The 23,523-nt window shown below is 35.4% G+C and overlaps 1 protein-coding gene across 7 annotated transcripts; it reads left to right on the top strand.

Moving 5' to 3' along the window:
• The first annotated feature begins 609 nt into the window (after window positions 1-609).
• Window positions 610-20,039, top strand: LRRCC1 (leucine rich repeat and coiled-coil centrosomal protein 1). 7 transcript variants are annotated; one of them, XM_039345473.1, is made up of 19 exons: window positions 610-748; window positions 4,039-4,244; window positions 6,171-6,236; window positions 7,151-7,318; window positions 7,442-7,608; window positions 7,707-7,907; window positions 8,323-8,507; window positions 8,977-9,151; window positions 9,330-9,478; window positions 10,238-10,442; window positions 10,900-11,039; window positions 11,822-12,023; window positions 13,185-13,370; window positions 14,287-14,461; window positions 16,046-16,209; window positions 16,943-17,151; window positions 17,367-17,504; window positions 18,622-18,757; window positions 19,778-20,039. In XM_039345473.1, exons 1-19 carry the CDS (start codon window positions 690-692, stop codon window positions 19,898-19,900), a joined length of 3,054 nt encoding a protein of 1,017 aa, XP_039201407.1. In that variant the 5' UTR covers window positions 610-689; the 3' UTR covers window positions 19,901-20,039. The 7 variants fall into 7 exon arrangements, with proteins under 7 accessions (XP_039201407.1, XP_039201408.1, XP_039201409.1 ...); XM_039345479.1 differs by lacking the exon at window positions 610-748 and adding an exon at window positions 4,866-5,245 and having other exon boundaries at window positions 4,107-4,244; XM_039345474.1 differs by lacking the exon at window positions 6,171-6,236.
• The last annotated feature ends 3,484 nt before the right edge of the window (window positions 20,040-23,523 follow it).

Below are 23,523 nucleotides of genomic sequence, written 5' to 3'. Positions count from 1 at the left end.
ACGCCTCTAGGAATGTACATTAGAGTATTCAAATCCAGTAACTCTTATTCGCCCTTTCAAGCGCTTAGATGTCCCTTCGACAAAATGGGAGGCACATCACTGACAGTTTCGATTTCAAACCCAATAGAGACGGGCTCCACCTGCAAAAACAGCGAGTCCTTCATATTTTCAACTTGGTGCCCTGCCTCTCTCCCCCCCCCCCCAAGAAATAAAAATAGCCAATCTTATCGCTCAACAATTTCGGGTTCATATCATGAAAATAACAGGCTGAAACTGCATTGCCAGACTGCGGTTTTACTTAAATAGTCAAGTACAGAGATTTTTTGCACGTGAAACTGTGGAATCAAAGGAACGGCAGGCGCTCTCTTGCTCATAACTTACTCTTTCCTATCATGCGTTCACAACTGCAAATCACTTTCTAAACTTTCTAGGGGATTTTTCTCACTTCCGCCTCTGGAGCAATGAGGGGATATCGAAATTTTTTTCCTACATCCGTTTCCAACCGCACTTCCTTCGGTTTGCAGCTACCGGGATCCTGTGCCGGAGCTGGAACAGCCCATTCCTCCCGTCATGCTCAGCGATGCCGTTGGCTCAGTCACAGCGAGGACGGCCTGGTGGGCGGGGGTTCAAAGCGGAGGGCGGCAAGCACCGCGGTTAAGGCTGGTTAGGAGGTCGCTAAGCGGAGCAGTATGGCGGCGGTCTGCGCAACTTCAGGGGAGCTCAGCCTAATGGATAAAGGCATTAAGAGGTGAGAACTGTAGGGAGGAAGTGGAAGCCCTGCAGAGGGGGTTTCGGAGCTTTTGTTATATCCTGTCCGAGGTGTTGCGACTGCGAGGCTGCATCATTTTTGCACACTTAGCGGTGCTTCCCCTTCATCTGGTTGTCATGCAGAAAAGTGCTGTGGTACATTTGGGAAAACAGCTCCACCTTTGAAGATTTCCCCCCTCCCATCCCCTGGCCATTTTAAAGTAGACTGGGAGATGATAAGCCTGAATTGTTGGCCAAATACTATTTCGCCTTTTAAACTATTGGAAGAAATTTAAAAGGGATGCTTCACAGAATGTGTGGTCTTATTTATGTGGAAGAAGATGGCAAGTAAGTTGAGGCCATCCTGTTTAACAAAAAGTCTTTCCATAATGTATAATTTAATATACATCTGCTATCATAATGTCACTACCATGGAATTGATAGCATAGAATTAGAATTCTTCACTTTGGTGGAGAAAAATTCATCAAGGGCTGCAAGTCATGGTATATTTTTATTCATTAATATATATTTGATAAAGTAGATCACAACCTACTCCTTGGTAAGCTAGAAAAAAATAGAATAGACAATATTACCACCAGATGGATCTGTAGCTGGCTGGCAAACCGTACTCAACGAGTAGTCCTCAATGGCACTACATTAACATGGAAAGAAGTAAGCTGTGGGGTACCACAAGGTTCTATCTTAGGCCCAGTACTCTTCAATATCATCATCAATGACTTAGATGAGGGAATTGAAGGGGAACTCATCAAATTTGCAGATGACGCCAAACTGGAAGGCATAGCCAACACGTCAGAATACAAACTCAGGATTCAAAAAAGATCTTGACAAACTTGAACAATGGGCCCTATCGAACAAAATGAGTTTCAGTGTGGAGAAAAGTAAAGTTTTACATTTAGGGAGGAAAAATCAAAGGTACAAATACAGATTGAGCAAGACCTGGCTCAAAAACAGTAACTGTGAGAGGGACTTTGGAGTCCTAGTGAACGATCACTTAGCATGAGCCAGCAGTATGCAGCAGCAGCCAAAAAAGCTAATACAATCCTGGGTTGTATAAACAGAGGCATAGAATCAAGATCGCGCAAGGTATTAGTACCGCTTTATAAAACCCTAGTAAGACCACACCTGGAATATTGTAGCCAATTTTAGTCACCATATCACAAAAAAGATGTTGAGAGTTTGGAAAAAATTCAGAGAAGAGCAACTAAGATGATCAAAGGCCTGGAAACTAAAACATACGAAGAACGGCTGCAGGACTTGGGTTTGGCTAGTCTAAAGAAAAGAAGAAATAGGGAGACATGATACCAGTATTCCAGTATTTGAGGGGCTATCACAAAGAAGAGGGGGGGGTCACGTTATTCATCAAAGCACCAGAGGGCAGAACAAGAAACAATGGTTGAAAACTGATCAAAGAGAGAAGCAACCTGGAATTAAGGAGAAACTTCCTGACAGTGAGGACAATTAACCAGTGGAATAGCTTGCCCCCAGAAATTGTGGGTGCTCCATCACAGGAGATTTTTAAAAAGAGGCTAGACAGTCAATTGTCTAGATGGTATAGGTCAGTGGTGGCAAACCTATGGCACGTGTTCCAGAGGCGGCACTCAGAGAATTCTCTGTGGGCACACGCACCGTTGTCCAGCTTCACCTCCCCCTTTGGTCTCCTCACCAGCAGCCCCCCAGAGGTGAGTCGCCCCTGGGCGTGGCCCATGCAGAGCAGCGCAACCAAGGACATGTCATCCAGGCAGCAGACTCCACCCTTGCGCTCCGTCGCATGCAGATGATGCTGCAGGGTGCAGGTGGAGGGTGTGGCCACCATGGTGCTGCAGGGCCCCCTGGGCGATCTGGGGCGGGCCATGGAGATGGTAGGTTGCCTGTGGGCAGGTGGGGTGGGGGTACAGTGAGTGGGGCGGGACGAGGGGCGGAGCGGGGAGTAGGGTGGGTTTGGGGCACTCGGCGTCTAAAAGGTTCACCATCACTGGTATAGGTTCTCCTGCTTAAGCAGAGGGCTGGACTAGAAGGCCTCTAAGGTCCCTTCCAATTCCTATTCTATTCTATTCTATTCTATTCTATTCAATACTAATTTGGATTACTGCAATGCCTTTGAAGATTACCTAAAACTTCAATTGATCCAGAATGTAACAGTTTGCACAGTAATTGGGACCCCTAGTTTGCTCTTGTAACACCTTTGTTACAAGCTGCACTAGCTTCCAGTTTCTTCCCAGGTGCAATTCAAAATGTTGATCATCATTTTAAAGTCCTATATGAAACAGAGCCAAGTTATTTGCTGGACTATCTCTCTTTAAGGACATCTACCCATCCTATCGGGTCAGATAGGGTTGGCACGTTCCTAATCCCGTCCCTTAAATGTTGCTATTTGAAAGGAACTAAGAGGCATGTCTTTCCCATGGCAGCCCTGTGGAACACTCTGCCTCATGAGGTTCAGCAGGCCTCTACCTTCCTAGCCCTGTGTAAAGCTTTGAACACTTGGCTTTTCCTCCAAGCACTGGGATAAGATTAGATGACTGCACAAAGAAATTTGACTTGGCACAATAAGTATTTGTTAATACTAAAAATTTTTTCCAGAGAATCCTGAAAATACTGGTGTATCTCGTATACAGTGTTGTTTGATGGGCTTGAACACTTGGTACTTGTTATAGATAGTCCTTGATTTATGAGCACAAAACTCCCCTTTTTACAATCTTGTAATCCCTTAATTCAGGGTAGAGTCATAGCAACTGGACAGAGCTGAATGTTTACTAGTTGGATGCCCTTCCTGACACTGCATGGAATTCGCATCAGATATTTTTTCTTTGCACCCTAAAGAGAAAAATCTGCCGCTACCAAGGATTGAACTTTTAACCTTCCAAGCCCAATTGAGCACCAAATTTCTGTTGCTAAGCGAATTTTGCCCCATTTTCTGACCTTTCTTGCCCAGTTGTTAAGTGCTGCTTTTAAGTTAATAACATGATTATTAAGTAAATCTGGTTTCCCCATTGACTTTGTTAGAGGGTCACAAAAGATGATCACATGATTCTGTGACACTGCAACCATCCTAAATATGAGTCAGTTGCCAAGCATCTGTATTTTGATCACATGACCATGGGAAAACTGAAACATTTGTAAGTGTGAAAAATGGTCATAAGGCACTTTTCCAGTGCCATTGTAAATTTGAATGGTCACTTAATGAACTGTTGTAAGTCAAGGACTACATGTATTTCAAAGTTTCTACATACTGTTAAAACTAATGTTTTGTCATATGTTCTTCATTTGTAGTTTAGCAGAGCTACCTTTAAGTTCAGAACTTCACACACTCAACTTGCACTGTAACCTGATCTCCAGAATTGAAAGTCTTGACCACCTCTTGAACTTACAACATCTAGATCTGTCATCAAATCGCATACATTGGATTGAAGGGTTAAGTTGCCTTGCAAACCTGCATACCTTAAATTTGGCTTGCAACTTGATAACCAAAGTTGAAGGTCAGTCCTTAGATCAAGGCTTGATGTTGCATTAATACAGGTTTCCTTCCTTTTGTGGGATGAACTCAGAAGCAGTGTTTCCCAAACTTGGCAACTACTGAAAGTGTTGACTTAAGGTCTGGAATAGCAATTCTAGGAAGTTCACACATCTTGATGTTACCATGATTGGGAAGCTCTGTGTAGAGGGATTCTTAACTGGGGTTCTTAACTGTGGTCTGTAGATAAATTTCAGGGAATCTGTGTACATGAATGGGAAAAAGCTGCAACTTTATTCACTTTTTTTCATTCAGTAATGTACGTTAGCAACAATCTGATTTATGATCTCTAAACTTCAAAAGTTTTCACTTTAATGAAACTCATCAAAAATTATACCTTAGAAAAGATATTGTTATAAATTTAATGGATTAATAAAGAAGCACCTATATTGCTATAATTGTTATTTTTTTAACATTTTGGTAGCCATACTTGGGCATAATTGATTTACATTGCATTTAAATACATTTTTCTGAAACAAGGTCTATAGATTTCACCTGGCTCTCAAAAGGATTCATGACAGAAAAAGGTTAAGAATTCTTAGAATAGAGAAACCTTGCTAAAGGATTCTTATTGATTCCCTTGCAGATATCAGTGCTGTCTCTCATACTGTTCTGAATGGCTTCTCAAGACCCTCAGACAAAAGAATTAATAGTGCAGATTCCCGCTTCCCAGAGCTTCTCCAATGGAAATGTCTAGACTAGTGTTTTGAAGATATGTTGACTGTACCTCACAGAATTCCCTCATCATACTGGCTAGGGAATTCCGAGAATTGAAGTCCATTTGTCTTCAAGTTGACAAGGTTGAGAAACACTGGTCTAGTACAATACGTAATACTACTTGTCGAAAAGCTGGATCAAGCCTGTTTGAACTTTCCAAAGCTTGAAGATTTATTTGAAAATGAATTCATTAGGAAAACCATTTTTAAAGTATTAGCTGGAATTTATATTTCTGAAACTTGAGAAATGGTAACTATTTGCTGCTTCATAGAAACCTGGTAGGATAAACCACAGAATATTCTGAATATACTGAAATATATTTACATGCCTAAAGAACTCTGCCACATCATTTAATAATGGAGGCTGAATAAGAAATGGCTCTTAAGACTTGTCACATTCCCATTCCCCTTTCCCCCTTTAATTAGAGTTTTTGAATGTTGGAGATTTACAGCATTTTTGTAACTTGACCCATTAAAAGGATGCTTGTAGAGATTTAGCATTTTTAATGGCCTGTGCCTATTTGATACTAATGGTTTAGCAATACTTTTTAATTGTACCTTGCCCAGAGTCACAAATCTGTGAGATGGGCAGCTATTTAAATATGTATAAAAATATGCAATGATATCAGAAGTACACTGCTGCTACAAGAAAACTGTGTGCATTCTGCAGCTCTCCCTCACTCCATCCTTCCCCTCCCCAAGATTTCTACTATGTTCTGAATTCTTTGGCAGCCTAATGCCAAACCAGCTGTAACTGAGTCAGAAGACTAAAATGGCTATGCTGAGGTTCACAATTAAAGTACATAATCAGATCAGGAATAAAAGAGATGAAGAGTTCAGGGAATCATAACCTTTGGCTTGGCTACCTAGGCTAGTCTAAATTAATGAACCTTCGTAAGTATCCTAATGTTAACTTATGATCCATTTATAAATGAAGAAGGGGGCAGCAGGCTTAGTCAGGATTTGTAAAGGATACATAAAATAAGGTAAAGCTATCAGAACAATAGCTCTTTTAAGAGTTAAGCACAGAATGCTGACTAATTGGATGTGGTAGTAGAATGCTCACAGAATGGCTAGAAATTTTGAAGTATTTCAAACTGAAATATTTGTAGGGCTCACTTCTGATTGTTTGCTTATACAATTGCTTTCATTTTAAAAAGTTGTCTCTTCCTTAGGGCTGGAAAATCTATATAATTTAACTAAACTGAATTTATCTTACAACCGTATAGATGACCTTTCAGGTAAGAGATTTTCGGTTCAATCCTGTGAACATCTACTCAAACCTAAATGTTACTAACTTTGAAGGAACTTATTTGGAAATACCTATGTGCAGAGCCTATCACAGTGATAGTCATTGGCTTCAAAATGTTAGGCACAGCCAATTGATGAAAGCCCTACCTTTTTTTATGTGCATGCAATGCATTTGAGGCATAATTTAAAGAGAGTAGGATTAGGATTACTGGATGCATGCACCATTTTGAGGCCAAAGATGCTGACACCCCTGAATATGTTTGTGCCACTGCGGTTTTGGAGGTTATTAGAACTGTTAGAAATAAAGGCAGTTTATCAGCAGCACTAGCTCAATACATTCTAGTGTCTATAGCTATCAGCTTATAAGGTATTCCAGCAAGAAACACACCAAGATGTACTAGCTCTATTTTATTGTAAGGTAACATTAACAGAATCTTGCAAGTCTGAAAGTACATTTCTCGTCCGTTGCCTTTACAGTCCAAGAAATTAGGAAGGGTCCCTTCTACGTTGCTTGCCATATCCACACTCCTTCTGACTGTTGCCCTGGCTGTGTCTCGTCCTGTCCCAAAACCATTCCCACATATTTTTACAATGGCTGAAAATCCAAATGGTGCCTGCTCTGTGATGATCTCATAACATATTGACAAATTGTCATTCTTGGTTCCTAAATCAATGCCCTCTTTGAATTAGTCTCTCTCCCCCCTATTCCTTGGTTTGGCAAAATCTGCTTTGCAATCATAATTGTTCTGTGGAGATATGCACAAGCCTTTTCCCAAAAAATAAATAAATAAATTTGGAATACTTTACAAAAGTAGAAGAACTTTTTTCCTATTTTAATTAAACTGTGCATAGACAGATGGTTTTTTGACATTTCATCGTTTATTATTGACTTTATTTTTTATAGGACTTCTACATCTTCGAGGACCCAACTATAAAATTAATCATATTGAACTTCACGGCAACTGTGTAAATAACATTAACCATTTACTTCAATGCCTTAGTGGATTGCAATACTTGACTAATCTTACTTTGGAGAAAAATGGAAAAAGTAACCCAGTGTGTGCCAAAATAGGTAAAAGTGTTGCAATTGTTCGGATGGATAGGATAAAATCTAGTGCAAATGAAACTAATTTGGAAAAGCATTTGGGGGCTTTTCAGAATGCAGTTATAAAGTAATTTCTTTTATTATCTGAAGGCTACAGAGAGATTCTCCTTCAGGCTTTACCTCAGCTATCCATCTTGGATGGGAAGAATATATTTGGTGAACCGGTCAGCTTAATGGAACCAAACTCATCTGATTTGAAGTGCTTGGAAGATCTCTTAAGCTGTTTAGTTTCATCCAGTTGTACAGATGAAGAAGAGGTGCTGTAAATTAATATATTTTTTCCTTTTATTTGAAGTTATAAAATTAGTTTGAATTTTTCTCTTTATGACTTAGAATTTTTAATTTTTCTTAATAGACTTATGTTAATTTGCCAATAATAACACCACGTATTGATCAAGTATTAGCCCAGTTTCGCCAGAGGGCAAAGATGTCAGCTTGGACTACCACTAGTTCTTCCACTGAAATAATGTCATCTTCTGAGCCAGAAAAAAATAAATTTGATAATGACTCAAGGATAAAAAAACTAGAAGAACAGATATCTCACCTCCTGCAAAAGGTAGTAACTTTTAATGTTTTTTTTTTTAGTTTAGCTTAATAAACGTTTGTTGGTATATTTTCATTTGCATCATATTATTCCAACAGAAGAAAATATATGTAGCTCAGGGTTGAACTGTATTTTTTTTATAACATTGCCTGGGTATCCATTTTGTTGGAAAATATTGTATAAGTAGTCTATTCCTTTTTCTGGTGTTCTGATTGCTTCAGTGTGTTTGTATTTGTCTGAATAATGTTTTTACTTGGCTCCTCTTGTGGGAGATCGGGTTGTTACTTTGGTAATGGAGTACTTTGTTAGTGTAGTTGTTTTTCAATGTGTTTTTTATTTCTAAAAACATACTACCGTTTCCTGGATTAGCAGAGGAAACAACAGCAAAAAAGGGAACAGGATCAGATCAACATATTCTTATTTTCAGGTTACTAATTTTTCAAAAGCTGATGTGACTGTCAAAGCCAAAAAAGAAACTGATTTTGCCTCAGAAAGTGGTAGTGAAAGTGGAAAAGAGAATAGAAAAACAATTAAAAGGAGCAAGTTGCCTAATTATCGGAAAAGCACTTTATCAACCAAGTTCCATTCTCAAAGGGGCAAACTGTCAGCCAGGTATGATATCTTAGTTTTAATTCAGTTATCACTGCTTTCATATTCACATGTAGTCTGTTACTCTTTTATGAAAATAAGTAATTTGCAGAATTGAATGTAACCTGATTTTCATGAAAATGAGACTAATTAATGGTGAAGCCTAATAGTGATAGATCTTATCTTTGACCCTTTCTATAAATAATTTCTATTTTCTCTTGTAACTTGGATAACAAAGCTAAAGTTCAAATGTAGCTGTTGAAAATTGCTGGTTTTGGATATATTTTATTTACTGCCTGAAAAGGTAATCCAGTGGTATATTTGCAGAAATTATAGAAAAGATACATTGTTTGGAGAAATTTACCTGTGGGATAGCTTTATAACTTTTAATCCCTTTCTAATTACTTTGTGTCCCTTTAAAAAATGCCCACTTGATATTCTGGAAAGCTTTTATCCATTCCAATATGCAAATTCAATTTCTATTTCACTTTAGAGAACAAGAGAAACATTTCATCAAGTCTAAGTTTCAAGAATCCCACATCAAAGAGGGAGAAAATTCAAGCCCAGCTTCCGAAATCGCAAGCTTGAAGAAATTGGGTGGGCAGAAAAGTCAAATGAAAAAATTAAAAAATGTGGATACTGGTATTCAAGAAGAATTCACTTACAGGGTAGATATATTTATTATTCTGAAATTATGTGAGCCTGAGAAATTTTCTTTTTTGCTTTGTAGAATTGATATAAACTTTAAATTAAAATAAAATTGGGGTAGCTTTTGTTGTAATAGAAGCAAGGGATTTTTGATACATTACTAGTGTGTTTCAAAAAAGGCATTTTGTTCTTATTTAGGCACTGATTCAAGAATTAGATCAGGAGAGAGAGAAGCGATGGAAAGCTGAACAAACTGAAAAGAAACTGAGTGAAAGCATCAAGCACCTGCAGAATCAGGCCAAAGAAGAAAAAGATATTCAAAGTTTAGCTGTTTACACTACAGATAGGTGAGTATTAGCATACTCTATAATTTCTTTTGAGTTGACAATATGTGGTTGCAATTCACTTGGAGAGAATTTATTCATTCCTATATTCTTAAGCCCTTGAGAGTAGTAAAATATGACCAGTTCTTGTAGATATATATAGATTAGCAAATTGTTGAACTCACTATATCTTTCAGATTACAGAGTTTCTAAGTTCTAAGGAGACATTACTTTTGGCATTTCTTTCAGTGAATTTGATGGATATTATTAGGTAAGAAAATGGCCTAGGAATGGCAGAGCGAGGTGATCCTGAGCCATAGAACTTCAATGAGTTATTTGATCTGCAAGTAACTCCCTGGCCAATTTGATCTTGCAGGGACAGTACGCACTCCAGGTGTCTTCAATTAAACCTTTGTAAGTTATTAAAACCCTGGAACTGCCCTTACACTATATTAATGCCTATCCTTTGGAATGAGGTTCTCTCCAAGATCTGGATGGTCCATGTTCTTCATATTACTAGCTGTCCAAGGTTTGATTCTCTTGCATCATGATTTAATCAAGAACATCTCAGTTCAGATATGCTTTGACCAGAATAGTTGTTCTGACATCTCTTCATTTGCTCAGTCAAGAGTTTAAATAGCTGTTTGAATTAAAATAATGAAGTTGTTGTGGGAAAGATAGGAGGAAGGTGTGTTGGATATGTTTATCACGTTGAATTATTTCTAAAATTAATAAGGTGGAATATAAATAAATAAATATACCATCTACATATATGTTTCTCAGGTTAAAGGAACTGATTCTGAGAGAACGAAGTGCAAAGAGAAGACTTCAGACTGATATTCAGCAACTGAAAGAAGAAGCTGAAAAACTTGGTAAGGAGCTAGAGCGGTCCAAGCACAAAGAAAAGGATCAACAAAAGACACTACAGACTTTAGAAGAAGCTCTCTCCATGCTGGAGTCACAAAAAGCACAGCAGCAAGCTTCAGAGGTATAATTGTTAGTTCTGAATATAAAAAAGATTGTGTTAATATTACAGTTAAACATTTCTTTGCTTTTTGAAAGAAAAAAAATTAATGTGATCATAGCTGTGCTTGATATATAAAGAATAACTCTGTTCTTCCTTGAATGTGGCCAGATGAATTGCTTATATAGATTTTTGGAGCATGTTTTAAGAAGTTCATCAGAATGATAAGAGTCAGTAGCATTTGTGTTTTGATATTGGATAAAAATAGCTCTGCTGATTCAATCCAAAAACTTTAAATTCTTGCTTCCACAGTGGCCAAGAGTTATAATAGGCTTGTGAAACCAGGTGATAATTTGTGAAAATTAAAAAAAAAATGTAACACTTATTAATTGTACTCTTGCTACTGTTCAAGAATATCTGCTTCTGCTATCAAACTTTGAAATTGTGATCGTTTCTCTTGCTGTTATTTCAAACACCACAGATGAAAAGGATTCAAAGTGTAGAACTTAAAGCATCAGCAGCCGAGAGAGAAGTACAGTTACTTCGAATATCTCTACAGCAACAAAAAGAAAAGGTGGAACAAGTCCACGAACTCCTAATGCTAAGAGAGCAGGAACACAGGTACATGTATCCTGATAATCCAGCAAAGATATGTAGCATTCTTGAGTAGGTGAGGAACAGCTCATTTTACATTTTTGAAACTTTGAATAAATTCTGGCTGTTTCCAACCTCTAGGAATAGCAATAGCCTACAAACCCACAGCTACACTCTGCCAGGAATTATCCAGAACCAAAACAAGATACAGAAGGACAAAAGAAACACTGTAATGTACAAAATCAACTGTAACAATTGCAGCCAATTCTACATGGGACAAACATTATGTCAATTAAAAAGCAGGATCCACAAACGCTGGCAGTTAAATGTCACAATTCCAAATCCTTAATCTCTACCAACACCAAACAACACCAGTTCAATTGGAGCAAACACAAAAATCATTGGCCATGCTACTACCCACCACACTCATGAGTTCATCGAAGCCTGGCACTCCGCAAGCAATTCCATCAACAGACACATTGACCTACAACCAGCCTACAATTGGTTTTTATACTGTTTTTTTGTTTTGACTCTACCTACTTTCTAGAACTCAATTCCCAGCACGCCAGCCAAAAACATATGTACCCTTCTGTTTTAAAAGGCTAGTGTGTAAGCTTGAAAGATAATAGAAAGTCCTTATGGCAGAAATGGTGGTTCTATAATGAAATTGTAATCCATCCAACTGGAATTTTTATGAAATCCTGGACTGTACTTTGTGTCTCCACATCAAGTGTGGGCTTCTTAGAAGTACAAAATTTTGCTGTTTGTAATTTCTGTTTATCTTAATGTGTTCTATCTTATTGTTCCAGAAAAGAACTGGAAACCAGAGTTACATTAAATGGCTCAGAATTTCAAGAAGCTCTGTCAAAAGAAGTAGCTAGAGAAGAACAGAGACATAACGATCATATTAAAGAACTACAGGAAAAACATCATCTATTAAACCAGAAATATAAGGATCTAGAGGATGAGTTCCGTGTAGCCTTAACTATAGAAGCCAAAAGATTTTCAGAGGTAAGAACAGGAAAATATATGGGGAAAGAAATCATAGGAGTTATTTTGGTCTTCAATTTCAGTAGATGCTGAATTGTCTAAGCTACATTGAAAACATATAAGGTTGAGGTCTCTGATTCTAATTCTGAAAATTGTATTTTATTTAAAAGCTTTCAAAACCTAAGGTCCTTATTAATAAGCTGCCAATATTATCACCAATCATGCAGATTTTAAAATGGCATTTGTACAAGTGACATATAATAAGACTGCATTTTTTTTCTAAAAGGTTAACAGATATTTAGAATGTTCTCTTGAAGGATCTCCCTTAACTGAGATAAATGTTTTTCAGTGTTCAAGCTGCAGGTGAAGGATGAAAAGAAAGTGGTTTGGGTTCTTCTGATACAGGCTATGTGTTCTTCTTCCTGGGGTTCCTTTCCTACACCCAGGTTTACAGTTCTAGATAGATTTTTGTATATTAATTCTTTCTAACCAGAATTAAAGTTCATTTAGTAGTAATGAAGTCATTGCCCATTCTGAGTTAAGAATACTGTAAATGTATCTGTACATCACAGTGATTCAAATGTATGAAAGACAGTCAATTGATTTAAGTCTCACTAAATTTTAAAACAATTTTGCTATTTGATCCAGTTCTTCAAATGTCCTTCAATTTTATAAACCTCTTAGCTTCATCCTTCTCATTCTAATAATACTTCTTAGAAACTTGGAGGAATCATTGAGGACCTAGCTATGAAGAATTAGTATAATCATTGAAAGAGCTTTCTGTAGATTAGTGGAATGGTTTTCTTTAAACACCTTGGCAAATGTATACTGCCTGCTTGGTCACCTCAGATCCTAAAAGTATTGTGACTGGGGTAATAATTTCTCAAAAATAGAACAAAACAAGCAAAAACCCCAGCCTTTTAGAAGAAAAACGTATTCATGAAACTTTAAAGCAGTGTATTTTTAAAAGAAATGTATTGCAAGTAAAAATTTAAAATACAATCAGTTTCATTTATTTAAATGTTTCTTATTCTGATACATTTTAAATTAACAGATGGCCTGAATTGTTTTTTCATGTGCAGGTTAATATTGCATGGTGGATGCATTTTTAAATTGAATGTCATTCATTAAAATGTTATGCTGAACACCTTATTTGAATCTTTTGTTTTCTTGCTAAAATAGGTTAAAGAAGGGTTTAATAGACTCACTGCTGAGCTGGCAGAGCATAAACAAGTTCTTCTCCATTCTCAGCAAAAGGAAAAGCAATCTTCTAATTTGATCCATGAGCTGACATCTGTGGTGAAAGAACAAAAAGATAAAATCACAGAATTAATCAGATCAAAGCAAGACATAGTGTACAACTTGAAAGTATGGTTTTTTAGATATAACTGTTATATATTGTGTTCTGTACGTTGTGTTTTCTGATGATGCAGAAACATACTTTAATAACAATAACAAAACATTTTATGATGCTGCACTTTAGTTTTAATTCCAGCTCAGTGCAATGAAAGCTATTTGTATGATCATTGAGTAAGTAGTGATGCTAAAAAGTTCAAGAAAATACATATTTATATGAAATAATTGAGAAAAATTAATAATTCAACCATTGTCATTCATGTGTGGCAAAAAATATGGTTTCTTACCATGTGGGTGAGCCATAAGAAAGTTAAAATTTACATGCTTCATTATCCCATCTCTCATTATTCATGATTCCAAGCTGGTGATGAAAAGCTTTTCCATGATGAAACATATCCTTGTGAATGGAGCACAGACAGTTAGAGAGAGCATGTAAAGTTCCTGTCTTGAAAGCAGATGCAGAAGAGAGAAGAAGGAAAAAGTGTGCTTGTGTTTCTGGGAGAAATGTCTAATTAATAAAGATGAATCTATTGTGTGGATGGAGGAGAATAGAGTAGGGTAAGATGGTATATGTTTCAAAACTTGGAAAATATTTACTTTTCAACCTGGGCAACAAAGGGTAGCTTTTTTATTCTTTAGGATTTCTTTTTATTCTTTAGCTTTCACCATTTCATTGCCCTTGATTAAATGCTTCATCGGGTTTCTGCTTTTCTAAATCTACAGTTAAGGTCATAGGAGCTCAACTAATAGATGCAAGAACTATTTTCCTTCAATGACATTGGTTTCTCCTAGAAATCACAACTAAAGGTCTTACTACTGTCAGTAATAAATGATTATAAATAAGCTGCAATATGTATTTGAAGAAGTTTGTTTTTAGAATATCAAGAGTTGTTTGTTCTATTATTTTTCTTTTTACTTTTGTGTAAAGAGTCGGATACAAACTCTTGAAAATATGGTAGAGGAAGACCAACAAAAGACAATTCAACTTGAGCTTCTTAAGCAGGAAAAATCAAAACTTATCTCCCAACTAACAGCTCAGGAGTCTGTAATTGATGGATTAAAAGCAGAAAGAAAAATATGGGGAGAGGAGCTGGCACAGCAAGGTAATTACTCATTTATCCTTTATCTAACCCTGCTAGAACCAAACAGGTTTATCTTTGTGTGCCTAATTCCCTGTAAAAGCCACAAAACTAAAGTCTAATACTGTACATAGAGAACTGCATATTCTCACCTTCCTGAAAGATCACCAAAGTAGAGAGAAGGCAACATGTCTCCTTACATTTGCTAGGAGAAAAAAGCATCTGCAAGAATCTTGCTTGGTGAACGGCTTTGAGAAATCAAAATTTTCTGAATATGGGATCAAAGTACAATAGTTGGCTATGTATCTCAATTATACAGCATATACACCTACTTGGAGGATAATTTCTCATGGATTGTGCTATTATGTTTGCAGTGCTCCACAAAGTTAAAATTATGCTTTCCTACGATGCATCTTCACACTAGAAGCAGGAGACTCTGTAAAATGAGTGGCTTTTATTTCTTAAATATCTCTAAGGCTGTGTTTCTCAGCCTTAGCAACTTTAAGATGTGTCAACTTTAACTCCCAGAATTCCCCAACCAGCATGCCAACTGAGGAATTCTGGGGATTGAAGTTCACACATCTTAAAGTTGCTGATCCTGAGAAACACTGATCTAAAGAGAACATTTAGAAATTCCATGATTCCCTAGATACTGCTTTCCAAGCCATTATTTGAAACACGACATAGTTCTTTTGACAAGAGTTGGATGTGTTTTGTCTCTGTCCAAAATAGGTTGGCATAAATAGTAACATTTGCTTCTCTTCAAATCCCAAAACAGCTTAGAGTAAATGAAGTAAATGACCTCAATGGCAATCAGTTTCCTAGCCACTACACACTAGGGAAAACAGTGCTAGCAACAATTATTATCCACTGCAGGAGGGGACTGGTCATATCATCAACTGCAATATCTAAGAAAGTGGCTGTTTTGTTTTTCAGCTACAGGGAGACAAAGTAATAATTGTATTTAGAGTTACTACATAGACCTGAACCCAAAAAAATCAGAGAAGGATCTAATCTGCTTAAGTCTACTATTTTCAAGGATAAAAATGGAATGATAATTTTTTATTTTTCTGCAGGATCCAGTCTAGGTCGGTCTCCGGGACCAGAAGTTTAATCTTCTAAGCTTTTAGACTTATGCTGGAATCCATCCTCAGGCAACTTGTCTCTAACAGAATGTCTCTCTCACACATTCTGCTAAAAAGAAATACCTTGAAAATGGGCTCCAGCATGAGTCCAAAAACTCAGAAGACTAAATCTCTGGTCCTGGTGACCAACCCAGATTGGATCCTGCAACATTATCCTGGGACACATACATTAACATTCATTCATTTTGGTTTTCTGTTTGCTTGATAGCTTATGAGGCATATATGTAGGCTTCTGGATGTTCCTGGCCTGTAGTCCAGTTATGATTACATTTCTAAGAAGATGGATTGCCTGTAAAAGCAGAAGGGCAGGCCACCACCTGAATAATAAATGAATCTGGTATTTAAAACCAGTCTGCCATTGCTGATCAAGCTGTAGATCTGCAGTGATCCCTCCTCCGTGATCTTTCTTATTTAATTTCAGTGTTTACTGTACCACAAGCACCAATGTCTTTGTTTTCCTCAGGAGCTTCCCTTGCTCAAGATCGCGGAAAATTGGAAGCCAAAATAGAAGTTCTAACTAGTGAGACTGAAACTTTGAAAAAACAAAACGAATCTCTCAATGATGTTTTGCAGATTAAGTCTAAAATTGTGGAAGATCAAACCGAAACCATTAGAAAGCTGAAAGAAGTAAGGGTGCTCTTCTTTTTTATAACTATCATAAATAAGTTTAGACTAGATCATACCTCAGTTTAAGCCTTGATTATTGAATAAGACACAGTTGGATCACAACATGCTAATCCAGAATGAAATTGATCAATGCACTGTGTGAACCCTGACAGTTCTAAAGCAGGGATATTGACACAACAGGGGCATTGGAAAGCTGCAGTGGACATGAACGGTATAGCTTCATGAACAGATTGAATCTGTTTTTATTTTTTATTTGTTATACTTTCTACTTGTGCATTGTCTTGTTACAGAGGGGAATTGGTGTAGATACCAGCACTTTTTTTTTAAGTTTGGTACCACTATTAATCTTATATTGTTTTAATTCATTGCAGTAATTAGTTTTAATGGCTTTTATTTTATTTTTATTTTTGTTAATTATAAAAGCTGCCCAATCATTAGGTGAATAAATAAATGCTGTTAAATAGAAAAGTCTTTATAAATATTGTTTGGAGTCAATCACATCATGATTAAAAATAATTTTGCTGAGTGCAAGGATAGGTATTAAATAGAAAAAGTAATTTAAAGATTTTGATTGGATTAAATCTCATGAATTTGTGAGATTGTGCTGGTAATAAGGTATTTTATAAAAAATACTGTTTTTCCTATTTGTTACTCCTTTTCAAAGTAGAAAGAATTATGAAAGTTATGTGATGAATAATAAATTTTAAATTCATTAAAACATTTTACTTTGAAGGCCTCACAGAACCGAGATGAGCAAATAAGAAAGCTTCATGAAGACAATATTGAAACACAGAAGAGACTTCAAGTACAACTACAGGAAAAAGATGCACAGTTAGATAATTTATTGGAAAAATTAGAAAGGCAAAATGAGAGAAAAGAGGAACTTAAACATCAATTGCAAGAAAAGGATGCTGAGCTGAATGATATCAAGGAATCCTATAGGTGCTTAAAACCAATATCATCTTCTACACACATTGAAATATTATGCACCATATTCATTCATGATAGGAAAAGAAACTAAGGTTAAACATTAAGCCCCTTTTCCCATTTGTAAACCTTGACATTGTCTGGTGGAAAGTCTGGCTTAATAAAGTAGGATTTTTCATGGACTATAGGCAATCTCTGAAGCCACTTAGAACATATTTATTATATTTCAGTGTGATGAATAAAAAATGGCAAGATAAAGGTGGATTGCTGAGCAAGTTGGAAGCACAAGTTAAACAAATGAAAGAAAACTTTGATATCAGGGAGCAGCAGTTGAGAGAGGAAAGAGATAAAAGTCTTCAAGCTCAGAAGTAAGTATTTTGATAAGGTCAACGCACAATGTTAAGGTAAGATTTTTCAAACCATGGGTGTGAATGAATAAGCATGCTTATAGACCATTTTATCTGAATACTAATTAGCCAAAATTCAAACTTAAGTCACAAACTCTGGTTAATTTTATTTAAGCCAAGATGCTAGTCAGTTGGCTAAGGTGCTGTGGTCAAAGCATTAAATGTCAGTTCTGGTTTACAGGGATGAGGAGTATTTTGAGGTTGTCTCTGTTTCAGTATGAAGGTCAGAAATATCTCTCTGTATGCAATTCATTCACATGATGGTTTAATAAACTAGAGCCTTTGTTTTATATGTGAATGAAGTGATTGTGTAGGCTTTTCTGCTTGTGTTATAGTGTCTTATTATGCCATACAGTTAACATTCAGAACTCATTAGATCTTGTATGCGATTTTAGAGAAAGGAATTGTTTGTAGTATAATTCATGAAGACTGCAACCATTTATTACTTTGGATTGCTGTCTATTTTTATATTTTTTGAAGCAGACGTTTTAAATGATCAGATTAAATTAGGAAGCAGATTTTGAACACAGCTTTTTTATATACTTTAGGAATAGTTACTTAGAGTTGCACCTATTGGTATACTTCTTGCTATTATCTTTGAAAAAACAGCATTTTCATGCATTACTTGAAGCAAAGCAGTTTCTGTATTTCTCATCCCTTCTTTAAAAAACTATTTAAATACATGTTATTCTTTTTACCAGCTTTCATATAAAATATACAAAATTAAGTTTTCTATTTTAATGTGATTTTAAATAATACATATGGATTTAAAAATGTATTTGTAAACAGTCTTAATAGAATGTTAATACTGTAGTGTAGACTAGATTTAATGACAGATATATATTCTTAGAATTATTCTTTATTGTAAGGAAGATGTTTATGTGTTATGTGTATTTTCTTTTCTGTAGTTTCCCAAATCTATTTCAAAAAGCCCTTACATGAGACACTGTAGAGGGAAATATAATTTTTTGCTTTCTGATACAGAGGCATCATTGGATTTCACTTAATAGATATATCCAATATCAGCAATTAAAAATTATGATGGGATAGAGGAAATTTAAGAATGTAACTTGTTTAGGATTATGATAGAAAAACTTCATTCTATGGATGATGCTTTCCGAAGACAGCATGAATCAACCATTGCAGCACATCAAGCAGAACTGCTACAACTAGCAAATGAAAAGCAGAAACAAATTGCAGCAGCCAATGAAAAGGTGACTGTGCTAAGCAGTTGAAATCAGTTATATGTTAGTCAAATGAGTTTGCTAGCAAAAGGGATCAAATGTTTACCTTTTTAAACTATTGCCTTCGCTTTTCTTTTGGAAAAAAGTTTAGGATTCAAGAATTGGATTCTTTACAAGGAAGAAGTACGAAGGAAAGAACTTGGTAGCTTTTTTCTCTGTGAAATTGTTCAGTTAGGTTAATAGAAAGGTTAGATGTTGACTAGGAAAAGCAAAAAGGTGGATAGGTTGGGTTGTGAAACTGATCAGAAAAGTCAGGACATGTATTTGCTAGAGTAAAATTAGTTCATGTTTCCAATACAAGAATGCATTTTTTTAAAAAAAAAAACCCCAAGGATAAAAGACTATGTGGGTAAGAGAGAGGGGGGGGCATGGCTTTTATCCAGGTAATCCTTGTTTAGCAACCACAGTTGGGACTGGCAAATCAGTTCTTAAGCGAACCGGTCGTTAACTAAAATGGTGACTGTGCTTATTATCTTACTTCATTCAGTTTTCCTTTGCTTTACAGCAGGACTCCCACTCCTGGGCCATGGCCTATTTGGAACTGGGCGAGCTATTGTGTATGCAGCTTCATCTGCGTGAACATCATGCAGATGGACATCCTCGTGTGTAGCTCCATATGTGCGAATGGTGGGTGCATGTGCCTACAGCTTGCACAAATGGAGCTGCAAGTACACACAACTGCCACTCACATGGAACCATCCCCTCCTCCCCCATTCTGCCAAGTCCCAAAGTTGGGGACCGCTGCTTTACAGGCCTGGATAGATTGTAAATGGGAAGACTGGTTACAAAGTTACTTTTTCATCACCATTGTTACTATGAATGATCACTGAAAGGGCCAATCAGTTGCCAAGTGAGGATTACCTATATGTGGTCTCTAGAAAATATGTTGTTGGCAATTCTATACTTTTCTGCCTCCATGGTATATCTTCAATTGATTTCAGACCTGGGTTTACTGATACGTAATAACCATATCAACAACTTTTATTTCAGGTTTACCAGGTTGAAGAAGAAATGCGTCAGTTACTACAAGAAACTGCAAAGAATAAAAAGGCTATGGAAGAGAAAATAAAATGGCTAACAGTTGCTTTGAGTGATATTCAGCAAGGACTCTGAGATACATCTATAGCACACTTGGCATTTGTAACCATCATTACGGATTGTTTGATGATAGGAAATGCTGCCTGTTGCCATAAGTTATATTTGTACTTTATGTAAATATTTTCAGAATAAAAGTTTCCTTTTGTTAAACTATCAGTGACCTTCTAGAAATTTCCATATGAAATTCACTACATCAAATACGAAAAAGTTTCCTTCCATTAAAGCTAAAAAGTATAATATATTAGAATTAGAAGATTGGAAGTGTAAAAGGATAGAATTTCATTCATTAAAGGTTATATAGCCTTAAAAATGACAATATTGCATCAATTGGATCTAGGTATTACAATCCTATGTTTGACTGATTATTCTGAAATTAGTTTTATGAAAGTCATTGGGACTTACCGTTAATAAGCTCAAAGAGCAAGGTTGGCAATCCCTGAAACTAAAGTGCCTAGATTTGCTCTGTGAGTAAAATGGGTGGTCTCTAAATTTGATATATAAATAAGTAAAATAAAGTAAAAAAATTACTTGTTTGTGGTATCTATCATTGCTATTTTATAATTCTAAGGATGAAATAATTTCTTTTTTACTATATGCCTGAATAGAAATTCTATATATAAATGTATAATTCTAGGTATAAATCTGAGATTTTGACTAGAGGAGATTTCAAAATATCAGTAGGTATATGTAATGGAAAAACAAAGTATGAATTTTGAGTTCTTTTTCTACAACTTCTTTTATTAAATATTGAAATATGGTTTTATTGCCTTATAAGAAGACGAAAAAAGACGGCAGAGTTGTACAAATATCTACAAGATACACTAAGTGTACCTTTGAAAGATGTGTGTAATGAACTTTTATTAGAGGCTAAACTCATAAATACATGGACAGAAGCAAATATTACTTTGATACCAAAAGAGGAACTCAGACCTGACACAGATAAAAAATTACAGACCAATATCCTTACTAAATGTGGACTATAAAATCTTCAATAATAATGGAGAGACTGAAAAGATTTCTAACTGAATTTATACATCCAGATCAAAATGGATTTCTACCAAAGAGACAAATAAAAAATAATTTAAGAGTTATAATGGACATATTGGAATATTATGAAATGCATCCAGGGAAACAATTGGCATTAGTATTAGATGCTCAAATGGCATTTGATAATGTTTCCTGGCAATTTATGACTTAACAATTAAAAACAATGGACCTTGGACAACATTTTTTAAATATGATTAAAACAATATATCACAAACAAACAGCAAAAGTGATTGTAAATGGAGATTATACAGAGAATTTTGACATAAGAAAAGGCATAAGACAAGGATGTCCACTATCTCCATTGTTGTTTATTTTTACTTTGGAAGTTTTAAAAAGAAATATCAGACAAGACCCAGAAATTAAAGGACTAGAATAAAAGGTGAAACTTATAAATTGCAAGCATTTGCAGATCACTTGGTATTCATCCTAGACTAGAGGAACATTTAGAGATGATTCCTAAATTATTGGAAAAGATAGAGCAGTTTGGAGAGATAGCAGGACTGAAGATAAACAGAAAAAACCAAAGTGATAGTTAAAAATCTTACAGACAAAAAAAAAATGTCAGAAAAAATAGAATTACAAATAGTCAAAAAGGTTAAAACTTGGGAATATACTTGATAGCAAGATGTTCAACGATAAAAGAAGTTATATATAAAATTACTGAATCAAATAAAACTTGAATTTGATGGGAAAACTTGCAACTGTCTATGTTAGGAAGAATTGCTACAGTGAAAATGAATATATTATCAAATTTTTTTTATTTCAAACATCTATAAAACGATAAATTCTTTGAAGATTTAAATTCTCTGATTTTAAAATTTATTTGGTAGGGAAGGAAAGCTAGAATTAAATTGAAAATGTTAAAAGTAGCTAAGGAAAATGAAGGTTTTGGCTTGGCAGAGTGGGTTTTATATTATCAAGCATCAGCATTAACATGGATAAAAGAATGGATAACTCTTAGAAATCAAAGGTTGTATTTGGAGGGACATGACTTACAACTTGGTTGGCACACTTTCCTATGATATGGGAAAAACAAAATTCATATTTTTAAAACCACTATAGATTAGAAATGCATTATTACTAACATGAGAAAAAATAGAATGTAACATATACTTGAAAATTCCAGGATGGCTTTCAACAATGGAAGCGTTTGTACATCCAAATTTAGTAAGTCTTGAGAAAATATGGACATATAAAGATATTCTAAACTCTGAAGGGAATTTAAAATCTAAACAGATGGAAAATTGGTATTAATCTATCACAGTGGGCGTATTTACAAATGCAAGTGAGATATGATAAACATGTTAAATTGTATGGATTTTATAAAGAGCAGGCCTTGTTTGATCAGATAGTATTAATCTCTGATGAGAAATTAAGAAAATTATAACTATTGAATTTGAAAATGGAAAATGAACAAGTAAAGAAACAATTATGAGTGAAGAATTTTGTATATAATATAGACTTAGAGAAATGGCAACACTTGTAGGAAAGAAATTATAAATTGACAATGTCAACCTCTTACAAAGAAAACTTATATAAAATGTTTTATAGATGGCACTTGCCACCAGGAAGACTAGTAAAAATATTTAAAAATATGTCAGATAGATGTTGGAACTGTAATCACAAGTCAGGTACTTATTACCATGTACAGTGGACATGTGTTAAAGCAAAGAGATATTGGTCAAAAACACATACTATTGGCTAGAAAATATATTGGGAAAACATGCAGATTTTTTTATTAGGTATAATGCCAAAAAAGATTGACAAAACAAAGTATATACTTGATTTTACACGTGATAACAGCGGCAAGAATTATATTCATGCAATATTGGAAAAATGAAGAAATACCACCAGAGGAAGAAATAATTAAAAAAATACTAGATTGTGTGGAAATGGACAGATTTACTCTGAGGTTGAAAGAAAAAGAAGAATATTTTCAAACTTGGGACTTATTTTATGAATGGCTGGAGAAAAGAATAAGGGGTTAGGAATTCAATTTGTATTGGTGAATGATAAACTCAGATAACATGTTTTTTGAATAAGTATTTTTGAATTGTATTAAAAAATAAAAAAAAATTCTCAAAAAAAGAGAAAGAAATATGGTTTTATTACCTATTCTTTCTCTACTGAAAGGATTATTCAGCTCAAGTACGTTTGCCATTATTTTTGGTATTCAATACCATTGTCAGGTCTTTGCCAAATTTACACAGTACTTAGAAACCACCTTCCATCTGCACCCTTAAAATAGCATTTTTTTAAAAAAACATGAGCATTTAAAGAACACTGAAAGGCCCAATTAGGTAATTAAATTCAATTGGTTGCTCATTATAAGAATCCACATAAAAGCATCACTGACAGATGACTCTAATCTCTGCTTGACTCATCCCTTGAAGGAGAGGTTGCTCATTTTCTAGATAATTGAACCAGGGCTGAATAGAAGTATACTGCTTACAATTTAAAACTTTCTATACCTATGTATGAAAATAGACACCTGAACAGCCCAGAACCCTAGACAGAATTAAGGGCCATCCTCTGCAAGGCTGGGAACGCTCAAGTTTTGTACACGCCTGCAAATCTAGGTATCGGTCATT

The sequence above is a fragment of the Crotalus tigris genome, unplaced genomic scaffold (genome assembly GCF_016545835.1).
Source record: "Crotalus tigris isolate CLP2741 ecotype Arizona unplaced genomic scaffold, ASM1654583v1 scf7180000017952.28453644438:3035480, whole genome shotgun sequence".
NCBI classification, from domain to species: domain Eukaryota; kingdom Metazoa; phylum Chordata; class Lepidosauria; order Squamata; family Viperidae; genus Crotalus; species Crotalus tigris.
This window is presented reverse-complemented; position numbering and strand designations above follow the sequence as displayed.